The 19,223-nt window shown below is 40.7% G+C and overlaps 1 protein-coding gene across 3 annotated transcripts in view; it reads left to right on the top strand.

Annotated features, from left to right (window-relative positions):
• The window catches only part of CTDSPL (CTD small phosphatase like), a 214,356-nt gene that overhangs the window by 113,519 nt on the left and 81,614 nt on the right, over positions 1 to 19,223 (top strand). For 2 of the 3 annotated variants that reach the window (XR_010025468.1, XM_063126628.1), the window contains exon 1: positions 1,410 to 2,255. Coding sequence is in view for 2 of the 3 variants with exons in the window: in XM_063126628.1 (XP_062982698.1) it covers positions 2,180 to 2,255 (76 nt within the window). In the remaining variant the exon portion in view is untranslated. Of the gene's footprint in view, positions 1 to 1,409; positions 2,256 to 3,032; positions 3,104 to 19,223 lie in introns of those variants that run through there. The other variant, XM_063126640.1, reaches the window with a different exon arrangement.

Below are 19,223 nucleotides of genomic sequence, written 5' to 3'. Positions count from 1 at the left end.
TACCCAGTGTTGAGGGAAGGAGGGGAGAGAAGGGCGATGCCCTCTGTACATGCTCAAAAGCACCGCTTAACTTCACCCAATAAGATATCCCGGGGGGAGGGGCAAATGGGAGCGGAGGCCGAAATACGGATAACCCAGGGGAAATCCGCGCTGGGCACACGGGCGGCTGAAGGCAGCGAGCCTCTCCAGCAGTCTCGTCCTCTAAACTCTCTTCGCCTGCTTCCTTCCCTCTGTCAATCACTGGCAGGGAGGTGGAGCAGCCTGCCCCGCCCCGCCCCTCGCCAAGCCCCACCCCCGCCTCGGAAAGGCCGTGCGGCCCCGCCTTCCGCCGCTTGATCGACAGGATGAGGCGAAGTGGTTTTAACGGAATTGTCTTAATGTGGGTTGAGGGTTTTAATGGAATTGTTTTATATGTTATTGTAAAGCGCCTCGATGCCAGGAATGGTGAGGCAGCGCTATAAAAATGCTTTAAATAAATAAATAATAAATAAATACGTGGCCCCGCCCTTCCCCAAGCCCCGCCTCTCCGTGCCTCGGAAAGGCCGTGTGGCCTCGCCTTCCACCACTTGACAGACAGGCTGAGGTGAAGTGGCCCCTCCCCTCCCGCCTCGGAAAGGCTGCGCGGCCACGCCTTCCACCATTTGATCGACGGGCTGAGGTGAAGGGGTCCCGCCCCTCACCAAGCCCCGCCCTTCCCGCCTCGGAAAGGCCGCGCGGCCCCGCCTTCCGCCGCTTAATCGACAGGCTGAGGCGAAGCGGCCCCGCCCCGTTGTTTACTGCTCAGCAGGGCCGGAGAAACCGCGCGGGCGGGCGCCGGATTTTCCCTGCTTGCCTCCATGTTGTTGCCTGAGGAGGCAGCGCCTTCCTCTTCCTCCTCGGTGGCGCGCGCGGGTCTGCGGGGAAGAAGGCGGGCGGCGAGAGCAGCTGGAGCGCTGAGGGGAAGAGGAGGAGGCGGGAGAAGGAGGAGGAGGAGGAAGAGGAGGAGGCGGCGCCTGTGACTGGAGCTGACAGGCGGGAGGACGGAGGGAGGGAGGCTCTGGGCGGGCGGGCAGCCGAGCGAGCGAGCGAGCGAGCGAACAGGCGGCCAGGCTGAGGGGAGGCTGCTGCGGCTGCTGTGGCGCAGCACGGAGACCGGGCGCTGCAGCCCCCCCTCCTCCTCATCTTCCTCCTCATCTTCCTCCCCCCTCCTCCTCCTCCTCCTCCTCTCCCCCCTTCCCTCCCCAGCCTCGTCCTGCCTCGGGCTCCCCCCTCAGAGCTGACGCGGGGGAGGGGGGAGGAGGAGGAGGAGAGAGGGGGGGCGAGAGGGATGAGATAATCCCTGAGGGAGCTGGTGGGGAGGGTCAGCAGAGAGGGGGGAGGTATGTAAGGGGGGGGGAGAAGGGAGGCTGAGTGCCAGGTCTTGTGGGAAGGGGGGGCTGACAGAAAAGGGGGAGCTCGGGGGTACCACCACCCTCCTGGGGAACTGGCTTCCTTCTTCTTGGGTGAGGGGCAATTCAAGGGGTAGGTAACTTTAGGGCTAATCATTTCCCCTGACAAGTGGGGGTGCACCCTTTTGGGGGAGGGGGGGCAATGGTAGATCAGGGGCATCCTTTGGGGAGCGTTATGTGCAGCGTGTTCTGGGGGAGGTTTTGGGGGGGAGGTTTGGTGGTTGTTTTTTTAAAGGGATTAGCTCAGGGCACCCTGGGGTTGGCAGCTTAGGGGAGACAGGACAATTTGGGGGTGGTTTTTTTTTGGTGGGGGTTTCTTTTTTGGGTGGGGTGTGATGGTTAGTCGGCACCCCCTCCCCTGTCTCTATTTTTTAAAGCTGTCCTAAGGTGGCTGTTCAGGCGGGTATTTTTGTGCCTGGCGTAGGGATTTGGCGTGGCACTGGGTTTATTTTCTTATTCGGAGTGGTACACAGTTTTGCTTTTGGTGGGGTAGTCTTTGCAGATTTGGGGTTTCCCCCTCCTTTTAAAAACTCCCACTGTTCTTTGAAGAACTACAGAAGAGACCTGTATGCGTGCTGCCTTCTATTACAATTTTTTTTGGCTTGGCTTCGCTCCTGGAGGAGTTATTTTTTTCCACGTATAAATCCGCCTATTGATTTCCTAAAAGGAAAACAAATAAAAAGAAACCCATAAACGCACACCGAACCTGCCTCTGGGAGGGAAATATCCAGGTGAAAACGCACTCTGTTTCCATGGACAACCCGTCCATTATCACCCAGGTGACTAACCCCAAAGAGGAAGAAATCCTGTCTTGCTCTCAGGATAAAGGTGAGAAGCTGTTCTCTATTGGGTTCATAACAGTATTGTAACATGTGAATAAAGTATATAATAATCCTATAATGACCTTCCAGTGGTGTGCCTGTTTGATTTTGTAGGCTGAAGTTGCTGGATTGTGTAGCACAACCTTCCCCAAACTGGTGCCTTCCAGATGTGTTGGACTACAACACCCATAATCTCTAGCCAAAATGACCATACTAGCTGGGGATGTTGAGAATTGTAGTCCAACACATCTGGAGGGTGCTAGGTTGGGGAAGGCTGGTGTAGCACCTTGAACCTCTCTTCAGTTAAATTTTGCTTAACTTGAATCCAACAGTAAATTAAAACACAACTACACCTATTGAAGTTAAATATATTTGTGTGTCTGCCTGCATTTGTCTCAACTCCCAATTGGTGTTGAGTTCACCTCTTGTAACCTTCTTGTGGCTCTGCCAGCTAGATGCAAGCTCTCGGAAGGCAGACCTTTATTGAACTTACAAGGATTGTTTTGAGATTTTGGCATTTGGGCTCAGAAGAATTTGGAGTTTTGAAGGGAGATACTGGTGCAAACATCCCTTCAAAATGGGGATTAGAAAGGTTGAAGGTGTTTGTGTTGAATCCATCGTTGAGAAACAGTGGACATTAGGCATCTGAAAATGGTAAGGCAAAGCTGGCTGTACACATTCTGTACACATGTAAAGCTCCTACCCCAAAATAGGTACAACATGCCTTGAATGTTCAAAGGACAGGACAGGCGATTGCTCTTATTTTTCCTTCAGCAGAAGAAAGGCCAAGATCAAGGCTAACAGATCAAAACTTCAGAATTAAGGGACGTCTTAAACCTGTGAAGCATGAACAAAGTAATTGATTATGTTCTGTGGATGTGTGAAGTTATGAAATAATGAGTAATCCATAAAAATAAGGATTCAAGAAAGAATAAAGATTATAATCTTCCTAGTGGCTGCAGATTGATTTTTTTTCCTGTATGAGGAATGTTGCTTGATTTGTTGGAGTGTTCTGTTCTACCGTAGTGTACCTTGGCTGCTCCAGTTCTCTACTTGTTTGGTCTGGGATCATGTGGTTTAATGGACAATATTCTAGGTGGTGGCGGCTGAAGTATCCTGAGAGGAAGTAGGCTGTTGGGTTTGATTATTTTTCTGGTCTCTGTCCGCTCTTTAATTCTGTGACCCCCCCTTTTAGATATCATCTGCATTAATAAAAATAATATTAAAAAGGAGAAACAAAATATAATTTTGAAACAGATTTAAGGCTCTCTGTAGACCAACAAGCCTTTGGTAAAATTTCTTTCTTCCATGTTGGATTCAGCTCTCTCCTTTTCCTGACATAGTGAGGGACCATTCAGATCTCCTGAACTGTTCTTTGGTTTTGCTCATGGTAATTATATAGACTTTTGAAACATAAAGGAGTGCTGATTACAAAAGGTTTGGTCTTCATAAAATAGAGCTGTGTAGGGTTTTTGTTGTGTATGAAAATAAACCATATCTAACCCACACATACTTACAGTGGAAGAGAGCTGTGAGATACCATTTGAGGATTTTCTGGCTATTTTTGTACTAGAATATCTTCTGAGAAATGCAAATAAGAATGGTTCATATCATTTTGCAAGCAGGCAGACATGGCATGGATGAAAGCTATGCTGATGCAGGCATATTGCTCCCCATCTCCTTTTAACCATGGTTAAGAGAAAGCACAACATGGGACTGTATCCTAATTCACCCCCCCCCCCCTTCAATTCTTAACCAGGGTTAAGTGTTACTTAGTACTAGCCTGGAACACAATGCCTGTCATGATTCCCTCTTAACTGGGGTTTGATCTTCATTAGAAAACCTTGAGTAGTATTAACTTAAATTAAGGCTGGAGTGGAAAACATGCAAATAGAGGGACTGGTGGTGCCTGTTGCCTTAACTATGTTTAAGATAGAAGAGTGACAGCACTGGCTGTAGGAAATTTAATAATTCTCAACACTGGTGTTATGTGAAAGCATTTCTATAAACTAACTGAACACTTGTCAAAAACAATGTTGTAGAATTTTAAACCTGTCTTTAACCTGCTTTGAGGAGGGTTTAATTGAAAACCCATTAAACAGAAAGGGTGAGACAAGATATCTTTATCAAATTGTCAGAATAGTGCCCCTCTCCTCCAGTTTAGTCCTATGCATGTTTACTCAGAAGACCCATTGTGTTCAGTGTTCAATGGGACTTGCTTCTCCATAAGGACGATAGCATTTTAGAGCTGGGGAGGATTGCATAGCTTGTTTTAGTGGTGAATAGCCCCAGTTTTTCTCTTCAGGGTCAGAGTGAAAGAGTAGAGCTTGCTTTTTGGTAATAGGTGGCAAAGGCACTCCCACCAAAATAGCTAGCCCAACCTTCTCTTGGGGTGGGAATAGTCTCTGTCATTGTATTGTGCCCCCAAAGCTCAGAGCAACTATGGGGACAATCGCTGCCAAGCTAGAGAGGACAGTTATATTTTCTCTTATCACCCTCCTCAGAATGCAATGGAACGCTTGTCATGGCGAGGGTGGCAAGCTAAAATGTGGACCCTTGCTACTATTGAAGCTGTAATAATAAGCAGATGTTCTCACATCTGCTTGCCAGGCAAAAGTGTCCTGTTCCTCTGGTGAGCAAGATGCTGGCAGTATGCAGATTGTCTTCCAGAATTCTTGCTTGCACACCAGTTTGGAGGAGGATATGGAGAGAAACTTCCTTAGGTTCTCCAAACCTCAGTGCAAATAAGATGAGATCCTGCCTCGCTCTTCAAAGGCATTTGCACATGCCAGAGGATTGTGGATGGAGGAAGTTCGTGTCTACAGCAGGTAGTGGCTAGACCAAGTGAACATTTGTGGACCGCTGAACTTTACATAGAACTGTGTTTAGCCCAACACATCTGGATGTAGAAGGCTGCTCTAGCTACTACAGCACTTGGTTAAATAACATTGTCTCGTTGTTAACGGCAAATCATGGATTAATTAACCCACTATTTGCCATGCATGAACAGGAGTAAGTATTATATTTTATTTATCATTGTTCCCTGCCTCAATCCAAAGGGAGAGGTGGGTAATAAATAAATTTATTATTAATATTATTATTATTAATATTGCCTTCTGCATGCTCCTCACTTTTGCTTTTAATCAATAACCTACGATAGGCCGGGTCTTAGGTTATTGAGCATAATGTGTGAATTTGAAGCACTGGGTTATTTAGGGGCTAAACAACCCAGAGGTTAAGGAGATCATTTCATTCTGTGCTGGTTGTGAAAGAGGACACAGTTACTAGGAAATGATAACCATTACTGTTGAAGAAATGAATTCTGCCCATCCTGCTAAAGAGTTTTTAATTTTAAAATTTTATGCCTATTGTATGTGTTTTTTTAAAACTGTCATGCCTCAAACCATCAGGAAGGGATGGAATAGAAATTGAATTATCTAAGTGTGTTTAAGGTTGCAGCCACTCTTCAAGTTAAGATGTTATATTTAAATGATCAAGTTATACACTAGTACAACATAACTTTTCTCTTCCATTAATCAAAACCATGTCAAACAAAGTGCATTCATTTGCTATTACAGCCTTCTAACTCAGTAAACATAAAGATGCCACTATTTTGATCATATTAAGGTAATTCATAAAGTTAGCTAGTTTTGTATATGTGTATCTTATTTGATTCATTGTCTCTCAATTATGTTGCTGTCAAAATGCAGTTCAGCTGTTGAAAGTTATAATTGGCTCAATATCAGTAAGTTTCTTCTGAAAGAATTGTCTTCCCATAATCTGTTGTGAATAACATAATTATTTGGAAATATGAGGGTTTTATGCAAAATAAACATGGTACCCAGCCACTTAAACATAAATCATGCACAATTTTATTTTATTTATTTATTTATTACATTTTTATACCGCCCAATAGCCAATGCTCTCTGGGCGGTTCACTAAAATTAAAACCATAATAAAACAACCAACAGGTTAAAAGCACAAATACAAAATACAGTATAAAAAGCACAACCAGGATAAAACCACGCAGCAAAATTGATATAAGATTAAAATACAGAGTTAGAACAGTAAAATTTAAATTTAAGTTAAAATTAAGTGTTAAAATACTGAGAGAATAAAAAGGTCTTCAGCTGGCGATGAAAGGAGTGCAGTATAGGCACCAGGCGGACCTCTCTGGGGAGCTCATTCTACAGCCGGGGTGCCACAGCAGAGAAAGCCCTCCTCCTAGTAGCCACCTGCCTCACTTCCTTTGGCAGGGGCTCACGGAGAAGGGCCCCTGTAGATGATCTTAAGGTCCGGGCAGGCACATATGGGAGGAGGCGTTCCTTCAAATAACCTGCCCCCAAATTGTTTAGGGCTTTGAATGTCAATACCAGCACTTTGAATTGGGCCCGGACCTGGACTGGCAGCCAATGAAGTTGTAAAAGGACTGGCGTAATGTGATCTCGCCGGCCAGTCCCTGTTAGTAAACGGGCTGCCCTGTTTTGTACCAGCTGAAGCTTCCACAAATCAATCTGTTATATATTTGTCATGTCATCTTGGCACCGTGTTTGACCTACCTGAAAGGAATGGTCAGTTCTCTACTAAACCATATAAGAAAACAGTTGTATAAATTCAGGAGTACCTGCATAAGAAAGAGGGGCCTTTTTTAAATTTGCTGGAGGGGGTATAGAGTGAAGCCTTCACAAATATGTCAGTGAAATACAAATGAGCTGAAGTTGTGACTTCTTGGTTTTAATTAAAGAGATTTTCAAAGCATCTGTAGAAATGTGGTAACACTCCAAGTAAGTATTGAAGTGTAAAAAGCCATTAACATTGTTGACTTGTTTGGAGATCTCTTCAAATTACACCTGAAGGATATACAAGAACGTTAAAATTATGTCTTATCAGGGTCAGAAATGTGAACAAACCGTACAAAGGACGTAAGCAGAGCTGTGCTGGATCAGCCCAAAAGTCCATCTAGTCCAGCATTTTATTCATGCAGCGGCCAACTAGCTCCCTGTAGAAAATCCACAAGTAGAACGTCTTCCTCCCACTTTTTAACATTGTTAAAATGCCAACATTGTTATCTTTTCATCGCCAGGTCAAGATTTTTCTCTTTTCCCAGGCATTTAACAACATTTAACAGCATATGCTGAGTTTTTAACTGTTTTAAATGGATTTTGGTGTTTTGTTTTGTTTTTGTTTTGTTTTGTTTTTTGTACTTCTAGTGGTTTAAAATTTTGTATATCTGTTTTTAATGTTCGTTGTTTTTAACTTTTGTAAACCGCCCAGAGAGCTTCAGCTATGGGGCGGTATATAAATGTAATAAATCAATAAATAAATTTAAGTCATGGTATAATGGGCTTTGGATAATGGGACTATGGGATTTCTTTATTATTTATTTGAATACTGTTTGTAAATACAAGGTACATTCCTTTTGTTTGCCTTCAGTAAGCGCACTGATCCTACACTTTATCATTAATAAGAAATCTAGTTGTTACAAAGGTAGGCAAATGTGTTTTTCTTTCTAGGCATCACTCACTTTAGATTAATGCTTATAATGCAGAGCTTTTAACATCATCATCATCATCATTATTATTATTATTATTTGATATTCCACTACTGTAATTTGGTAAATTATAACCTTAGTTTCTAAAGTGAGTGTTTGCTAGATCTTTGAATAAGTTACTTTACTTGCCTACAAACTGATATTATATAATCAATAAGTAGTTGAGATGGCGCACTAAGGTAAATATTCTTCAATGGAAAATGGATTCCTTATATAGAGTCATAGAATAGTAGAGTTGGAAGGGGCCTATAAGGCCATTGAGTCCAACCCCCTGCTCATTGCAGGAATAGTATAATAGTAAGGAACACTTACAATGGTGAAATTGGATGTAACTATGGGAAATGGTGCAGCTGGTTTTCAAGATCTTCTCAGTGATCTTTCATAGTAATATGCAACATGCAGTTTAATTGAATTTAGTGACTGCTTTGTGGATTTTATGCTGTTGGTGTTTTTACTTATGTTTTACCTTTCCCCCAAGTTGTGAGCCTTTTTATGAAAGCTAGTTTTTAAAAGTGGAATATCATTTTTTAAAAATGAAATATATAGCTTTTGGGGGCTTTTTTTTGGCTTTTTTTGGCTTTTCTTTTTTTGCAAATCCTAGTCTTTCCGTGCTTCAGAAGGTAAAAAGTGTGCTGATCTGCAAGAAAGCAGGTTAAAGAGAGCCTGCAGTAGGTCTGCCTGCTCTCTGACAAGCAGCAACCACTGTGAGCTCTGTCCTTTACAAACTGTTGGGGAAAGGGGAAAACCACTTTGCTTCCTGGCTTTCGAATGTGCCTCAAGGGCATAATCTGACATGTCAAAGCTGCAGAGGTCTTCCCCTTCTAGCTTGAACTGTGCAGGGAAGCCCCCCACCACATGGCTGGGCCCCATTAGAGATCATAAAAGGGAAGAAGTGGATGGAGGACAAGGGATTTTATTCCACCCCCTTATCGGGTGAGGGGGTGGAATAAAATGCAGCCAGACAAGCCCCTTAGTTCATTACAGTTTAAATGGTTTGTGGATTGATAACATTTAAATAGCTAACACAGTTAATACCTGAACTTTTAATCTACCTTTTTATGGATGTAGTTGATGCATTTTAAAATAGTATTTTGCATCCTCCTTGCTTTTAAGTTGGCCTCCTGTTTTTTTCATACATTTTGATGAGCTGCTTTCCCAAATTAATTGCCATAAGTTTTTTTTAATATATATTGGTGGTGGTTTACTAAAATGTCTAATACCTTTTGAAGTTTAAAAGGTACTTGTAGGGGTGAACAAATCCCTTTTTCGCTTTCTTCCACATTCAGATTTGTAAAATGTCAAGTTCTTTCCATCCTGGTTATGAGAAATTACCCAGACTTTTAAGAGCGAAGTACTCAAAGCTCTACGCCTGGATGGATGGATCTGTTAGTTTTGTATTCTCCCAAACTAGTGCAAAGCCCATGCTGCCATGGGATCTTGTAGTCCTGCTCTTTTCCTGCTGTTTTGCCCCTCAGTCCTCTCACCACAGAGGGGCCTATGCATAATGCAAATGTTGCTCATGCATAGTGAATCACCCCTCTGAATTTTGCATGAGGTGTGGCCCCACCCCCTCCTTTGCGCTTCCTAATTGGACACGTCTATCCCATTCCCCACTGGCAGTGACAGCGTAACCCACCAGGAACCGCCTTCGCAACACACTGATTGGCCATGCAGGACTGCCCATCATCCTGCTGGTGAAGGGCTTGCCCCTACCTGTTTGGCATGGAGGAAATTAATTGCTATTAAACCTCAAGCTTTGAACTTGTTCGTACTTTCAAATTTTCTGCATGTCGACACTGCTGAAGCTTCAGTTTAAAACAAAAATAAGCAAGATTGGTCTGGTATATCTCAAGTAATAAGTCTTACACTATTCTTGTAAAGAGTTGTTTATATTGTTTCAGTTTCAAGTTCATTTCCATTATGTTTATGAAGAAACGTGGATTTTTAGTAAGTTCTTATAAAAAAAAAATGAACTCAATGAAATCTTTGCCCATCCTTAGTATCTACCTAAAGCGTACCAAGGGCAATCTTTACATTAAATTAAATAAAAATCTCTCCTTTTTTTTTTTGTCTGATACTAAATATCAAAGTAGCCTGAGCCCTAAACATGTAACCTAAACTGTTGTGGGCATCTTCCCTGTTTGGATTTTCCATGCCCTGTGGTAACGTGTAGCACTGCTTGTCATGTGGAAATCCTGATATAGAAAGTATCCACACTGCATCATCCATTGTCATGGCAACTCTCTCCAGATCTTTAAGAGTTGTGTGTGACAAGTGATGTGATACGTTAAAATGGGGCATGAAGAGCGCTATGAAGAAACTACTCGTCCCTTGGACTAGGTAACCTATAGACTGGACATTAGTTGCGTGGCAAAGACCCCTAAAGCTCTTTGATCTATTTGCTTTATGTTGTAATGAGGATGTTGATCAAACAGTGTTCTGGGAAGCCACTGATACCTTAAACATTACCGAGTAAACACTCAAGGCAGCAAGTACATATTTCCAGCACTGATAAATCGCGTATGCTGCTTAATTCTTCCCTCTTAATAACACAAAGAGAATTTGTTGTAAGGAAAGGTTCTCTTCTTGTAACCTCAAGACCTCTGCCTGATAGTATGTTGGATTCAAATGCTATCACAAATGTGGGTACACAGGTTGGTCTTGATGTCAGAAGTGTATGTACCATAACTGGTTTCAGCATATGAAAATCTTAAAGCACTGTTGTCGGATAAGACTAAATAAAAACACAGTGTTAAGATTTTGTGCAGACTGGGAGCATGTTCGTATTTAGAACAAAGGTCAATATGCTGTACAACTGAACAGTGTTGAGAAAATGTACTTTTCACTTCTGATCTGTGTTCTCATTTGGAAGAATAGTGCAGAACTAAAGACGCACACAGACTTTGGTTTCATTGTTCCCAGTTAAATAAGTTATCCATTGATGAACAGTGTTAGAAATCTCATAGGCATCAGTTCTTGAATTTGCTTTGGCTGACTTCAGCAGACTGCTAGTTCAGACAAAATTGGTTGTGTCTTGATGGGTATCAGTTACTTTTCCACAAATACTGTGTCTAATACGCAATTCTTTTCGGTAGCTATTTAGCCACAAGTAGCAATTTAGCCACAAAGTACTGAAGTTGCTTTCTTAGGCTTTGTAACAGAATGAACTGGCCAAATCCTGAGATGGCAGAGTCAATTGCAGATTTCAGTGGGAATGAAGTACACATAATTGTTCATTGGTTTGCAGCCAAGGATTGCGAAGCAGGAATGGCCATATTTTCATTTGAACCATATTTGAATTAGTACTTTAAAAATTATAAGCTGCTTTTTCACCCAAAAGGATTCTCCAGGTGCCATTCAACAAAATAACACAAATTCAACAAAAACATTAATAAAGAAATAAATAAACATAAAAGATCAGAGCAGCAGAACAGTTTTGTAAGAGTATGAAACTTCATAGCTTCATATTGAAGATATAGTGCCACTATCATTGGTTTTTTGTATGGATAAGTAAGCCTGATGGAGTTATGTCTGTTAGCGCTGCATATCACCTTTTCCAAAACAAGGATAATTTTTATCTGTCAGTAAAACTTCCCCATAAAAAATGTAATTGATTGGGCAATACAATAATTTAAGCAATTATGAAAAGGCTACAACAGACTTTTAAGAATATTCTCTGGCAATTTTAGGAACAACTCCCTTCATCATTGTGGTTTTTTTTCCAATTTCCTGATGTGTTGTCGCTACATATAAATATTGCTATGCTCCTGCTGTTTCTGCCCTATGTTAGGGAGCATTATATATAGTTTGAGTTCTGTATTAGTTTTCCCCTTTCTACTTTGGAAAATAACATAACTTTGAAAATAACTTGGTTTGAGCAATTTTGTGTGTGTGTTCTTCCCCCAACAATAGTAGAGGGAGTTATTCCTTCCTTAATCAAACGGCAAGGAGTTCCTGTAGGAGCCATAGAATAGGGGTAGTGTAAAGTCTCCTTCAAACATGATAAATTGAACACATGGATAGCTTTCCATGTAAGGGGAAACCATACAAACTATGTGTAGATAAATGTGTGATTTGCATGCTTATTTCTACATGAAAATGTCATCAGTATTGGAATATTGGTCATGTTTAAGCAGCCATGGATGTGCAAAACCAAGAGCAAAAGGAAGCTTTCCCCAACTTTTATGTGCAATAGTGGTAGTAAATATAAAGGCTGAAATATGTATCTTTCTTTCCTTTTGTGCAAGTCAGTGCAATCCTGTACATGTCTGCTCAGAAGTAGGTCTCATTAAGTTCAGCAAGTATAGGACTACAGCATAAAACTACTTCAGTCCAAAGCAAACACTTATATGCTTATAAAATGCTAATCTAGCCAGCCTAACACATATTATAATGCTGAGGAAGCTTGCTTTTTGGTTGACAAGTCGTTTGTTAAACCTTGTTGTAACCCCTGTGTGTTTCTGTGGGGAGAGGATGGGGAGAGCTGCACACACATGTACATACTTGAAGCACTTTTCCACAACTTGTCCAGATCAGCTATTTTAGGACATTGTAGCTCAGGTTTAGGATTGTGGAGTTTGGAAATACTATGCTGAAGGGCAGGATGAGGAGTTGTCATCTGACTGAGGAAACAAAGTTAAAATTATCCAGACAGTCTTTAAGAACCTTGCCATTCCATATTGTTTTTCCTTCCTATCTTGTAAACTTTGTATTCAGAATACACAGACTTTGTATGTACTATAAACTTGCTTAGGCGAAGCAATCCAATGTACATTGCTGCCTATGTAAGTGTGCTCTTGCTATCTACAAATCTCGAGCTTCAGGCGCAAACTACATGCAATGATGGCAAACCTGAATCTTCAAATGGAGATCTTCCCCAGGCACAGCTAAAGCAGAGGGTACGGTAAGGAATTCTAGTCAATTCCAGCCACATCTTGGAAACATAAGGCCTTGCAGTTCTTTTGTATATGTTTCCACATAATCCTAGAGTTGTGTTGTAGCTGGACATTTTGTTACACAGTGACTATGCAGCTTCCCGTGAGGTCTTCTGTTCCGGGGAATGCTACATCTTCCAAGCACTCAAATGCAGTATTTTGTACCTGGGGAACTTTGCAATGCTTCTTTCAGACAGTACGTTGGTAAATATGTTAACCCAAGTGGTTATGCAGGTGTTATAGTTACCTATTTGATCAGCGATGAGCAGGTGTGCTCTATTTTATGAGTGTCCTTTGTAACGTAGTCTTTAACTCGGTGGGTGCAACCCCTTTCTATAAACACAAATTTTGGAGTCCTCTCTCATACGAATGGGATATCACATTGTATCTGGGTCATGTTTTGCAGGAACGTTGGGCAAAATTCTAATGTCTGCTATGGTTGTGCATAGAGATGTCAAATATCCAGAAATGCTGAGGGTTTTTTTTTCAGATTTTTTGTTGTTGTTTTGTTTTGTTTTGTTTTGAAAAAATTCAAAAAATAAGTAATACTTTTTAAAAGTGCTGTTTACAGATCTAAAGTCACTTTGTTGCTTTAAGACAGCCTTCCTTATCCTTCGGCTCACGAAATATTTTGGATTTCAGTTCCCATCACCCTCAGGCAGTATGGTCAGTAATGCTGGGCATAGTCCAAATAATCTGGGGGGCACCAGGTTGGGGTGGGCTGCTCTAGGAACATAAAGCACCCTTTCTGCTCCTAAAGTTAGTTTATATATAACTTGGTTTCTTCATAAAATTACCATTATATTTTAAAACTTTTAAAAGTAAACTCAGTAAATTTGTATTATAGTCTGAATATGTTAGAACTACATTAAATGACTGCTACAGCATCAGAAATGCAGGGCTCTATAGAAAAAACCCAAACTGTCAAGAATGCACATTAACTGTCAGGAATACTCAATGGTGACTCTACTCATGTGTTGGGAAACTGAGCATCATGTGTTGGGAAACTGAGCATAAATGTCTGTCAGTAAAATATACTTTAGATCAGTAATTTTAAAAAGGAATTAAAGAACTAACTATGCAGGTAATCTTACAGAGAGGAATAAAAGAACATTTTCTCCCATTTTCCAGACATTATACATCTCTATTCATACTATAAAAATGTTCGTATTACATAGTTTTTAGAATTTATTTATTTATTTATTACATTTTAATACCGCCCAATAGCCGAAGCTCTCTGGGCGGTTCACAAAAATTAAAACCATAGTAAAACAACCAACAGGTTAAAAGCACAAATACAAAATACAGTATAAAAAGCACATTTTATAGAAATCATTTTGTGAGGAGAAAAAGCTGGGTAACAATTTATAAATATTTCATAATCCAAAGCTGTTCAGTTTTTCCAGTTTTTCCAAAAAAAAACCAATAACAGTCCTCCCGGGAGGGGCGGGGGGGGGGAGAAATAACAGTTCCTTCACATCTGTAGTTGTGCCCTTTCCAGATCTCTACTTGTTGAAAATAGTACTGCTGTACTGGACATTGTGAAGCCTTGGCACTTTGCCATGAGGCACTTATTGATTATGCTTGTACTGATTTCAACAGACGGGTTAGAAATTTGATGCGCGTGGCCAGAGTCCACCCAAGTTGAATCAGTGTTGCATGTTGTTAAATGTCTGGGGGAAAAATTAGTCAAGGCTGCTCTTACAATGGGTCAGATAAAATACCAAGTGTAAGATTCTCCCCTCTAACTAGATTTCAAGTTGCCCTTGTTTTTGCATTTTGTACGTGCTTTCGGGTTCTAGTGTACATTCTCACAAATTTGATCAATATCATGGGATTTGTAAGGCTTCCAGCTCAGAGCCTTGTTATCTGGGGCTCCTCCTGCCACCATTCCAAGCATTTTCTCAACACTGCTTCTCTGGAGCTTAACTTTGCATCTTGCATTCCTGCTCTGTTTCTTGGTTGGAATCTGTGGGGAGAACTTTCATTGACAGAATAATTACTGCTCTATTAACCGTGCATCTCTTATGACCTCTGTCTCTGCAGGAAATGATGGGGCGCATTGCTAGGTTACAGGTTAACGGTTTGGAAAATGCTTTGAATGGATGTTTATGTATATGATTATATTCCATAAACGCTGTTTAAAATTTAAGCCTGATTGTGGCAGATGTTAGCTGTGTGTGTTGCACTTAGCTAGCCATATAGCCTTTGGAAAGAAACATTTGACTTGGGTTGGACCTGGTATCATAAAGATAACTCATTGCCATAACACTCACAGTTGTTGTAAGAGTTATCCACTGCAATTATTGAAGCCAATTTAAAACTTGAAAGATAAGGCTTATTGCAGCAAAGTTAAAGCCTTATTATTCTGTTACCTGAAAGATGGGGAATGGTATCAGATTTCTTAAAGGTGTAAATTCTGCATAACACTGGGAACACTTAAACTTGTTTTCTTGTTCTTTGATAAGGTGAGCACCGTATTGCAGGTGAAGTAACGAAGCAAGGACTGGGTGCTTGTAGATTCATTAGTATTGCAGTAATAAAAATGAAGGACACTGCAGCAGCAAAGGGAAGTAAAACTTGGTCCAAAAGGGTATTAGCGTTGTCAGCACTCTGCTAGGAAAATAAACTATCTGAAGTTTAGATACCAGTGTTAGGAAAGGTATTTTCAGTCGTTTTGGAGACACATTTGGTGCTTAGATCTTAAATAAAATGAACAGTGAAAGGAAATCCCACTGATATCTATGGGATATATTTTAATATAGACTGTAACACTTGCCGTACACAATTTGTTTCTGCTTGGTATGGCAATGCCTTCAATTGCTTGTGGCATGTTTTCAGTTGGTCAACTGTTCCTATATTAATATCTCACATCTATATCTTATGTTAGCTTTCTGAGACAATTAGGATGCCTCAGGATATGATATCACAATTAGAATGTTGTAATGTTAACATTCTAACATTAGAATGTTAAATGTTGTAAACCGCCCAGAGAGCTTCGGCTGTGGGGCGGTATATAAATGTAATTAAATAAATAAATAAATAAATATGACAATTCGGATGCAAGAGGATATTTTTTGACTTGAGTGCTTTGTATATTATCTGCTTTTACATTTCTTATACACGTTGTGCCTCCTAATGGCATTGACTTTGGTGATGGTTCTTCTCTCATTCTGCATTCTATGCTTCCAGTCACAAAGAACATCAAGGCTAATCTATCTTATTTGCAAGGTTCTGTTATTATACACAAAGAAATAAAAGAGCTATGGGATAAGTACACAGAGGAAAGGGACATTAAAAATGACAGTACAAAGCTTAACATACATTTCTGTCTGTGTATGAAGGTGCAATGGAGCATCTTCCACAGATGGGTACAGTTTTCAGGTAGATAAAAAGGAGATGTCACCTCCTAAAGACAGGCAAGTGATCCATGTAAATAGGTGATGGAACAGACAGTAGTAGAGCACAAGCTTTCAGTGCAGAAGATCCCAAGTCCAGCCGCTGGTATATCCAGGAAGCGCTGAGAAAAAATCCTGCCTGAAACTCTGAAGAACCACTGCCAGTCAGTGTGGACAGTACAGGGCTAGATGGACCAATGGTCTGACTCATTATTAGGCAGCTTTTTATGTTCTTGTGTTTGTGTAGTTCGGTGTCATCTAGTCTGGCTTCTCAGCAGTTCTCCAGGGTCTTCCCTGGCTTGTGATCTTTTAACTGATAACATTAGAGACTGAATCTAGAATTTTCTACATGCACAATGTTATCTTACAACTGATCTGACAACTCTTATTCACATACCTGGGTGTTAGCAGTGATGACGTTGGTCAGGAGGTTCTGCAATCAAGGCAGATCAGATGTGGAGTAGAGATACTTCAAAATATGTCTACGCTAAAAAATTAATGCAGACTTAAGTGTATTTAAGATTACAGCCAAAGTATAGAGGGGGTAATATTATTACAATCTGAACATGTAATCCCTCATGCCCTTATCATAACTACTAAACCTAGATAGCATATTATGATAGCCATTTTTCAAAATAGCTCAAAGAAGTAGCAACTAAGTGAGTGACTTAGTTGCGTTGGGGTGGGGGGGAATCTAATTGGAACTAATTGTGTCATAGCAATGTAAACTAAAACTCAACTAGCTTCCATGATGATGATGATGTAGGTATGTTGAAAACCCAGTGATTTCTCTGGATATATAGGCTCTTGCTTTAGATAAAAAGGACTTAACAGGAGGGGAGTGTTTCTAAATTGTACCTGCCCAGCTCTTCGTTCCTACCATTGTGATTCCTGTGAGGAGCATCAGTTTATCAAGCTAATTTCCCCTGTTTTTCTACAGACTGAAAATGTTAAGTTCGAAAAGGGTAAAGAATGGTGGCAATGTTCCAGTTCAGTGGTGCATGGGAAGAGCCTAGGCACATGGGATTATGGTGTAAATGTTTCCTAGTCAGAATAACTTCAATATGTATCAACATAAAAGAACTTGTTCAGGGCGTAGGAATGAAGATGCAATCCCCATGTCAGCTTGTATGTCCTAACCTGATAGTAATCTTTGAGCACTGTGACTCTTTATCTCCTAGGAGATATTAACACATTGTCAAAGGGTCTCTGGGCCATTAAGGATCATTAGCCAACTAGGACCCTAAGCCATTTACACTTAGCTGAGCTATCCTCTTTTAAACATTTTTATTATAGTTGCCTGTTCCGGAGGAACACGTTTCTGTTTTATCTCCTAGTAGCCCTTATGGTCTTCACACACAGGACTTAAGTTCTTCACTTGCCTTGTGGAACTTCCTTGGCTTATTCTGCCCATGTTTCACATGCTTTTTTCACTAGATAGAGCTCCTTGCACTGGATATCTGCTTCAGTGCTCCATCCTCTGTTCCTGAGTCTTGTCCTTGCTCCGAATCCTTCCCTATCTATTACTGCTTTTCTTGTCTCTGTTCTCCGTATTAATGCTTTGCTGCTCTCTTCTGATACTGTCCAGATTGCGTTTTCTGGTTCTTCTCACTAATTCACCCAGTTGCCCAACTGGAGACAATCCTATACCAGTATTATCTTCCAGCTACAATCCTCCAGCCACCTGAGTTGCCAGGATCCAGTTCTTTGTCTTTAACTTAGGTATTAACAAGGCTGTGTATCTGTTCATAAAAGGACTCTTTCCATCATGAGCATAGACTCTGTTGTATGAGTCAGTTAAGGAGGTTCAGTACATTTACTGTGCTTTATAACTTGGACCTGCTTTTTAGGTCACCATCTAAAATGAAGATTTTATAAGCAGTAAACCAACATCTAGAATTAGCAGCACTGAGTCAGCTTCAGTTGCAAGTTGGGTGGGAACTTGGATCCTTCAGAGTTTGTGCAGTAACAGTTACATTCTTTTCCAGTGTAAAGAATATTAATCACTAAAGACTGTTCCAGATCACTGAATTTCTTCAGACTTTTCTTTCTTTTTTCTAATTATTAATTCAAAACCCAGTTTTTAATAATGTCATGAGAAGCTCACCACTTTCAAGGTGCAGCATGAAAGTTAAATCTAGAGCCATTAGTGCTCATAGTTGCCAAATTTTGGGCTTGATCATTTATATTAAATTGGTCTCATTTTTTTTTTAAAAAAAAAAGTTTACTTCTTTGAATATTCCACCTTTTTATCATATTAGATAGTGGGTAGTATTCAAAGCTGCTGCTCTGCTTAGTGCCATTGACTGGGCGCTAGTGTAAGCAACTGCTATTGCAGTGCCAATAGGATATGCTGCCATAACAGGCTTCCCCAAAAAACCTGTCATGTCAGCATAATACCCTATTAGCAATGTGCTAGGGGCTGCTTATGATAGCACTGTGTCTATGGTGTAAGCGGAGCGGCACTGTTGGATATTACTCAAAATCTTCTAAAAATAAAGTACCCATTCTAGTTGGTGACCAAAGAGGATATAATGCTCATAGTATCAAGCATGATTTCGAAGGAGGTGCAAGAACAATGTATATATGTTTTTGTGTACAGTTACAGCTATGGGAATGTGCCATGGCCATGGCGATAGGTTCAATAAAATACTGCATAAGGTTTACACTAAAAGAGAAACAAAACTGGTAACAGAAATTGAATTGAACGTCAAGGCCACATATAGTGGTGGCACTACTACAATCTGAGTGAAAACATCTCTAATGACATGTAATATCCTCAAAAGTGAAAAATGTGTCAAAAGTGAAAAATGATGAAGTGATGGAATTGAGTTTGAGACAACACCGAAATTAAAAAACGGTCAAGGGAGGCACCCAATACAGAAAGGAAGTGATTGTAACATCGCTGAAAGGATAGAATTATGGGGCCTCTGTATGGCATGTAAAACTAAAGATATATAAGAACTGCTCTGGAATAGTGAAATTGTCACATGAGTTTGGATGCACAATGCAGAAATTAGAAGAAATTAACTAGCATTTTTATGTGGTTATTGGTCCTGCATCCGTTTTGACTAGTTAAAATGTTAAGTCTA

Source organism: Elgaria multicarinata, chromosome 1, assembly GCF_023053635.1.
Source record: "Elgaria multicarinata webbii isolate HBS135686 ecotype San Diego chromosome 1, rElgMul1.1.pri, whole genome shotgun sequence".
Lineage (NCBI taxonomy): Eukaryota > Metazoa > Chordata > Lepidosauria > Squamata > Anguidae > Elgaria > Elgaria multicarinata.
The sequence above is the reverse complement of the archived record's forward strand: the minus strand, read 5'-3'. Positions and strand labels throughout refer to the sequence as shown.